This window comes from Sinocyclocheilus grahami, unplaced genomic scaffold (genome assembly GCF_001515645.1).
Source record: "Sinocyclocheilus grahami isolate Dianchi unplaced genomic scaffold, SAMN03320097.WGS_v1.1 scaffold48.1, whole genome shotgun sequence".
NCBI lineage: Eukaryota > Metazoa > Chordata > Actinopteri > Cypriniformes > Cyprinidae > Sinocyclocheilus > Sinocyclocheilus grahami.
Window position 1 is genome coordinate 3,303,248 of NW_015505227.1, and position 7,611 is coordinate 3,310,858.

The following is a 7,611-nucleotide window of genomic DNA, read 5'->3' on the forward strand; positions in this document are numbered from 1 at the left end:
AAGTTTATTCTGCTGGTATAAGGAAACAGTTGAAGTGATCGCGCCGACGCACACACACACACACACACACACACACACACAAAACACATCAGTACCAATTGCTAACTTGACAGCGCAGTTGGTACTTTATCAAAATAAAAATACAGTGAACCAAACATCAGCGCGTCCAAACATCGTTGGAACGCGACTTTAGTACAAAGCCTATAATTTACATAATAAATAATAGTTACATTGCAAATTGTGCCGAATGAGAGAGGTAGGATACACGAGCACAAAGCTCCATTTGAGCTCCAAACAGTTGAGTGCACAAGCCTTTAAAGTATACAGTACTCCTTTGTCAGTCTGTGAGAGATGCATTCAGAATCAGCACATGGTCACTGTCTAGTGGGCTTTGTTTTCATGTGGCGGCCGGTTATCAAACAGCGTTGCATTGCTGCGGGCGCCCCCTTCTGGATTGGGGTGAATTGCCTGTATTTGTTGTAAGGCCTCATGCACCGAACCGAGATGTCCGTACCAGGACAGTTCGGTACGAATACATGTATCGTTTCCACCTTTAATATATATATTGTTACTGTGAAATAAAATTACTCCTATTGTGATATATGATTTTGTTCATATCGCCCACCCCTAAAGGATACAATCACTTTTTGAATTAACATACAAAACAGGATGCAGAATTGCGGTTTTGAATTATGATTACATTTAAGTTTAGAATATTTATTTTAATTACCAAATTACCAAAAATGGTACTTAAGGCTGGAATACGCCACACAACTTTTAAAATTGGAGCAGATTTTAAAGCACTAGGCATCATACTTTTGCTGGCTTTGTAAATGGTTACAGAGAAATACTGGGCATCATACACTAAAACGAGGGTCACACATTACCAGACTTTCTATCCGGTTCGAACACAACAAACTCATGCAGAAACATGCACCTCATTGCAAGGAGACGCATGACAAATTAAAAATGTCTGTGCCCTTTATATAATAACTATGTGATTTTCTGTGAAATCTGTCACCCAGCATGGGCTTCACAAGACTTTAAATTGAAACAAAAATCTAGGCAAAAGTTGTGTAGTGTATTCCAGTATTTAGTTGTGTAAGAATGAGACAATTCTCTCCATGGTCCAAGTGTCTCTGTATTTATTTTTAATTTTTTGTCCTGTGTAGCCTTTCAATAACCAGCTGGTGTATGTGGACTGCCAGAAGGGGACAAAGGTCCAGGTGGACAGTTCCCAACGCATGCTCCGCATTGCAGATCCTGACTCAAGATACAGCGGTTACTACAGCATGCAGAAACACAACAACCTGCAAGCTGACAACTTCTACCAGACAGCGTGAGACACAGGAGAGAGAGAGAGAGTGAGTGAATGAGAAAGAGAGAGACTGAGCCCATGTTCAGCTGCCAAACCTTTGCGGCACATGGACACCTACTAAAAAACTGTTGAGACGGACAAAACCACCAAACCAAGTGGTCAGAGAAGAGACCCTGATACCGAATAACAATTCTAATACTCACATAAGTCACTCCAAGCAAATCGAAAAAATATATCACGTCGACACCCAAAAATCTCACCAGGAGATGGAAGCAGCACCTATGTAACTGAACCATTATGGAGTGTGATTGTTAAATTGGAGAGGACTCTTCCAGAATATTTTTGTGAATCAGAGGTATGGTAGGTTGAGCATCTTTTGTGAGTAAGTGTGATATTTCGTGGATGTTCAGGCACAAGTTGAAGGTAGCCGTGAAGTCAAATGAACGTTTTTGGGATTAGGACAACTGGGGTGTTTTTTTTGTTTGTTTGTTTGTTTGTTTTCAACAATATTTTTTCTGCATTCCTAACTTTTTCTGTTGGAAAAGAGAGAAATTATTTTAGGAGTGATAACTTTTTGACACAAGTGCTTGTGTGAACACTTAACGCTGAACCAAAGCTTCTCTGTCTACGAAACCTGATATGCCCAGATCGGGCGAGAGGCCGAGGAGGGACGTTCACTTCCCCGAGACAGAGGAGGCGCTGGACTGTGTACGGAGCACAGCAGAGAGATGGGTAGAGGGAAAAAAAGAGGGAAAATCAGACGAAAGAAAATCCGTTGTTGCAACAGATGCATTTTTGCAGAAGATGCTACTGTAAGATTGTGATTTTCCCCAGTGTTGTGGATGAGTTTGGCCATTTTTTTCTCTTTTAAAGACAAAAGGAGGAAAGCAGAGTAAACTGCTCTGTGGACATGAGTTCTTCCTGTTAATGGATGTGTGGGGTCTCTATGTTGTATTTCTGCTTATATGTACGAGCGTTTTCCCATTTAATCATACCAACACCATTTGCTCTTTCTCCCACAACTAAGGGCAGATTGACACTCCTAGCAAATATATATTTTCCTGAAACGAATCCAAGGATTGTGACGCAAGATGCAGGAACATAGCGATAGTGGTTTGGATTTGAGGCTATGCTTTACAAGTGCTGCTTTTTTTGCTTTGTTTTCATCCCTACAAAATGAGGTTTAAAGAATCAAGTAGTGAGGATTGTTTGCGTCTTTAAGAAACATTTACCAAGAAAACAGAATCAAAGGGCCTTGTTCCTGAAATGCGAGCAGAATGGGATTTTGTGCAAATCGCTTGTAAAAAACATTCGTACGTTTCAAAAGTCTAGCAATGTTTATGTGAATTTCTAACTAGGGGTTAGGGCTGCACGATTAATCGAATGTGATTGTCATGCGTATCTTGCCAGTAAAGCCAGTTCTGTGATTAGTAGTAAATCTCCAGCACGTGCTGGAGCAGCATTTACTACACAGAGCCGTAGTTCACTGACAAGCTACGCAAAATCGCGTTCATAATCGCAGATGATTTAATCGCACGATTATGAAATCAAAGAAATCGTTCTACGATTATGTAAGCTGTTTGCGTAGCTTGTCAGTGAACTACGGCTCTGTGTAGTAAATGCTGCTCCGTCTGAAAGCACGTGAAAATACCACATTTAATAGCATGTTTTTACTCCAAACTCACTTCATAACGTCAGTCGAGTGTTTGAAATAAATCCTTCTGTGAGATGACTCAACATATTTCATAGTATTCTAAGCAGTGATAAAGGCTATGTCGATTAGCATTAGCATATTGTCGTAGTCGTGTGTTTATTAGTCATGTTGAATTAATGAAAGCAGTTAAACTTCTGTTTATTCAGCAACCGCTATAGGCATTTCCTGGGTTTCTTCTGTGAGGCGTATTTGGAGTTTCAGTGCAAGAGCACCCTCTGGCCTTCGGATGGAGATTCACTCCTGATCACACAAGCGTGCTTCATTGAAAGATATGCATGACAATCGCAGCTTCTGCCTAATCGCGATGTATTGCCTTTGCGATTTAATTTCGATTAATCGTGCAGCCCTACTAGGGGTTTAACGGTACACATATTAGCACCGAAAATTTTCAGTATCGGTCTTTTGGTTCAGTGCACATTTTAATCACTGCATGTGTGTGGAACAAATTTAGAAATTATAAGGTATATCTATATATTTTTAAATGAGATATAGGAGATATAGGACAATACCATTTATATCGATATACTTTGATGTTGCGAATGCATTTGAAAATCATGCGGTGCACACATGCGCGTCAAACTGATGGCGTGCATTCATTTTGAAAGATTTTGATTATTTTGCATCCAAAAGTTGATAAACTTCCCCCGTTTACAACAGAACCATAAACTGCAGTACGAAGAGTGTTGCAGCCTGTTGTGGCAGAAACAATACTTTTTATTTAAAGACAAAACCATAGTTTGTTCAGTATATCACAGTTTAATAAAAAAAGGGGAAAAAAGCGGTTTTATTTTTCCCCCCGCTGTACCGAAAACAAATGGTGACCAAGTTTTTTTGTGTGCCATTATTCAACTACTTCTAACATTTAAAAAAAAATTGTATGTAAAATAAAGCAATAAGCCCCGTGAAACCGTGGTTTACAGTGAATTTATAACAGCTAAGGGGCGTTGTGCCTAACACAACCCTTAGCTGTTATAAATTCACTGTAAACCACAGATTCACGGGGCGTATTGCTTTTATAAACGGTTAGTCCATATACATAGCAAGGTTTCACATAATAAAACAAAGCAAATAAAATGTAATGAGATCAATAAAAACATTCTTCCGCCAAACAATGTAGTTCCTCAGAAATGGTTGTGGTCGCAAACAAAGTGGTTGCCGAGCAACACAGAGACGCAGAAACAAAGAGGTGTAAGTTTGTAGAGTAATTTACAACAGCTTCAAACACGGCTCAACCAATCAGAATCAAGGACCGGAACTATCCATTTTATAACCATTCTTATGCCGTTTCATAGAAGAAAAAAAATTAATTGATAAATTATTAATTGACGGCAATTTACCTAAGATCAATCTTATAAATGATTTCTAAATACTATTAGTTCCGATAATTATTCATACAAAAAAGTTGTAACCTGTCGAGATTCTGAATTGACGGCAGTTTACATATGAATGGTCTTATGATTGCTACATACTAGTAGTAGTAACTACACAAGTTCTAAGTTACCAAAAATTTACGAATGTTTCTAACAATTTACACCAATCTGAAAATTACATTGTTAATGGTCTTACAAAATATTATTAGTAGTTCTACGAAGAATTGACACACAAAGTTTCAACTACTTCTAACATTTAAAAAAAATTGTATGTAAAATAAAGCAATAAGCCCCGTGAAACCGTGGTTTACAGTGAATTTATAACAGCTAAGGGTTGTGTTGCCTAACACAACCCTTAGCTGTTATAAATTCACTGTAAACCACGGATTCACGGGGCGTATTGCTTTTATATACGGTTAGTCCATATACATAGCAAGGTTTCACATAATAAAACAAAGCAAATAAAATGTAATGAGATCAATAAAAACATTCTTCCGCCAAACAATGTAGTTCCTCAGAAATGGTTGTGGTCGCAAACAAAGTGGTTGCCGAGCAACACAGAGACGCAGAAACAAAGAGGTGTAAGTTTGTAGAGTAATTTACAACAGCTTCAAACACGGCTCAACCAATCAGAATCAAGGACCGGAACTATCCATTTTATAACCATTCTTATGCCGTTTCATAGAAGAAAAAAAATTAATTGATAAATTATTAATTGACGGCAATTTACCTAAGATCAATCTTATAAATGATTTCTAAATACTATTAGTTCCGATAATTATTCATACAAAAAAGTTGTAACCTGTCGAGATTCTGAATTGACGGCAGTTTACATATGAATGGTCTTATGATTGCTACATACTAGTAGTAGTAACTACACAAGTTCTAAGTTACCAAAAATTTACGAATGTTTCTAACAATTTACACCAATCTGAAAATTACATTGTTAATGGTCTTACAAAATATTATTAGTAGTTCTACGAAGAATTGACACACAAAGTAGCATTTCTACGAAGAATTGACACAAAAAGTTGCATTTCTACGAAGAATTGACAAAGTTGCATTTCTACAAAGAATTGACACACAAAGTTGCATTTCTACGAAGAATTGACACACAAAGTTGCATTTCTACGAAGAATTGACACAAAAAGTAGCATTTCTATGAAGAATTGACACAAAAATTTGCATTTCTACGAAGAATTGACACAAAGTTGCAAACTGTCTACAGTTCATGAGAGAATGGTTTTACAAGCGATTTACACAGAAATTGTGCCAGCGTTTTGTGAATAAAGTCTAAAGCGTATACTGTTTTTGGTTAAACGTTTTCCGTTTTCTTTATTTGTACTGTTCACGAAACTGCCTCCTTTTCTGGAAGCTTTGAAACATTACTGAGGCACTTTTGTGTTCTGGTTTTCTAGCTGAGAACGAATTTGGCTTCAACAATCCAAAGCTATTATAGGAACATTTATGTACATATTATCGCTAAAATGAAAAGACCTGAAATATTATGTGAGTATATATGTATGTGTGTATGTATATGTGTTCGCATGTACGTACGAGTGCGCACACACAAACGCACATGTACGCACACATGACTTCTCTTCATCGGTAAGGTTCTTAGTTCATTTTCCTAATGAATGTATTTATGATTGAGCAAAATAAGAGATTTATATAATGGCAAACTGATGATGACAGGCATTCCATTGCCTTTATTGTTTGGTGGTAATTCAAAAAGCACAGACGATGATGATACAGAAAGAAAGACAAACATCTCATTCTATCCTTATTTTTGTGCGTATTGTTTCCCTTTCGTTTTCACATATAGAGCTTTGCTCAGTTGGAACGTTTTGGGGCCCAGAAGAGTCACTTTGGCTTTGTTTAGACAGGCGAAAAGTAATCACGTTTTGGCTTATCCAACTTTTAAATAGTTTTTTGTAGTGTGAAATATTAGACCAAGAAAAATCTAATTTTTACAAAAGACAGCGTGGACAGCCAATTCTAAAGATTAGATAAAAAAATTAATTTGTGTGCAACAAAGCCTTCGTTTCTGTACGTGAAGCAATGTCACATTGCCATCTATTGTGATCTTACAGCTGAACGATGAAGCTCTCGTTTGATCGTTTCCTGTTATGAGTCCCTTCAGGTGTCAGAACTACTGGAATGTTGATGGACATAAGCTGTTGAAGTGAGGGGGCGGGGCGAGGGGCGGGGCAGTGGGAGGGGAGGGGGCGGGGCTGGTTATTTGTGATAGTTTGTCTTGGTTGTATCTTTATCTTTATGTGATATTGTTTGTAGAGCTATACAACTATACGGCACTTTTATATAGAGAGAAGTAACCTATGTGTTTCATGCTTGTTCTGGTTTTGTTTGTTTTCTAACTAATCTTTTTAGTAGACAGAGTTTGCCCTTCTTTTGTATTTTTTTTTCTAAACCCTTGTGAGACCCTGTGCAGGAGTAATCTGGTGAATCTCATGAAAACACTTCCAAGTCACATTTCACCCCTAAATCAAATGCAAATATATATATATATATATATAAATTGAGATATTACATTCTGAAGTAAGAAAATCAAACCTATTTTTAAGAGACAGTTTGCGTTATAAGATTATTTTTTACGACAATTAAGCACTCGTTCTCCAGAGCACCTTTTTTTAATTATTATTTTTCCTTTTTTGGTGTTTATTAAATGCAGATTGATAGAAGTATTTTTGTAATATTTTTCGAATTTTTTTTTTTTCTCGTTAGAGTAATAGGAATTTTAGACGTTTTTTGTATTACGGTAATGATAGTTGTGATGGAAAATGTGCTTAATTGTTCTCCCAAGTTGTCATGAATTATCACGTGTAAATGTATAATGGTTTTATTTTCGTTGTGAATTTTTTTTCTTTTGATTTTGGACTGAAATATGATAGATGTCTCTTTTTTTTTTGAGGATTCACAATTTGTTTCAGAACTTTTTACCTACAACATTCAATTATGTAATAAATATTCAGGCATGTGTTCACAATATAATTTACTGTATATTATGACCACAAAGTTGCGTTTTAGCCTTGATTCAAGCACGTAAATGTGTAAATGTGCACGTAAATAACTGAGATGTAAGTTTTAACTCGCAAACAAGCAATTGCTCTCGAGGATATAAGGCTAATTACAGAGATTTGGACCTTAACTCCTGTTTATTCTTTACCACGTTTCTGTTTTGTGGAAGT

At 36.8% G+C, this 7,611-nt stretch overlaps 1 protein-coding gene across 1 annotated transcript in view; it reads left to right on the forward strand.

The window, feature by feature from the left end:
• Positions 1–2,735, forward strand: part of LOC107582940 (cysteine-rich motor neuron 1 protein) — a 134,971-nt gene extending 132,236 nt beyond the window's left edge. Inside the window, exon 17 of the mRNA XM_016268965.1 lies at positions 1,173–2,735. Within this exon, the coding sequence (XP_016124451.1) occupies positions 1,173–1,343 (171 nt within the window). The 3' untranslated portion in view covers positions 1,344–2,735. The remainder of the gene's footprint in view (positions 1–1,172) is intronic.
• Positions 2,736–7,611: the final 4,876 nt, after the last annotated feature.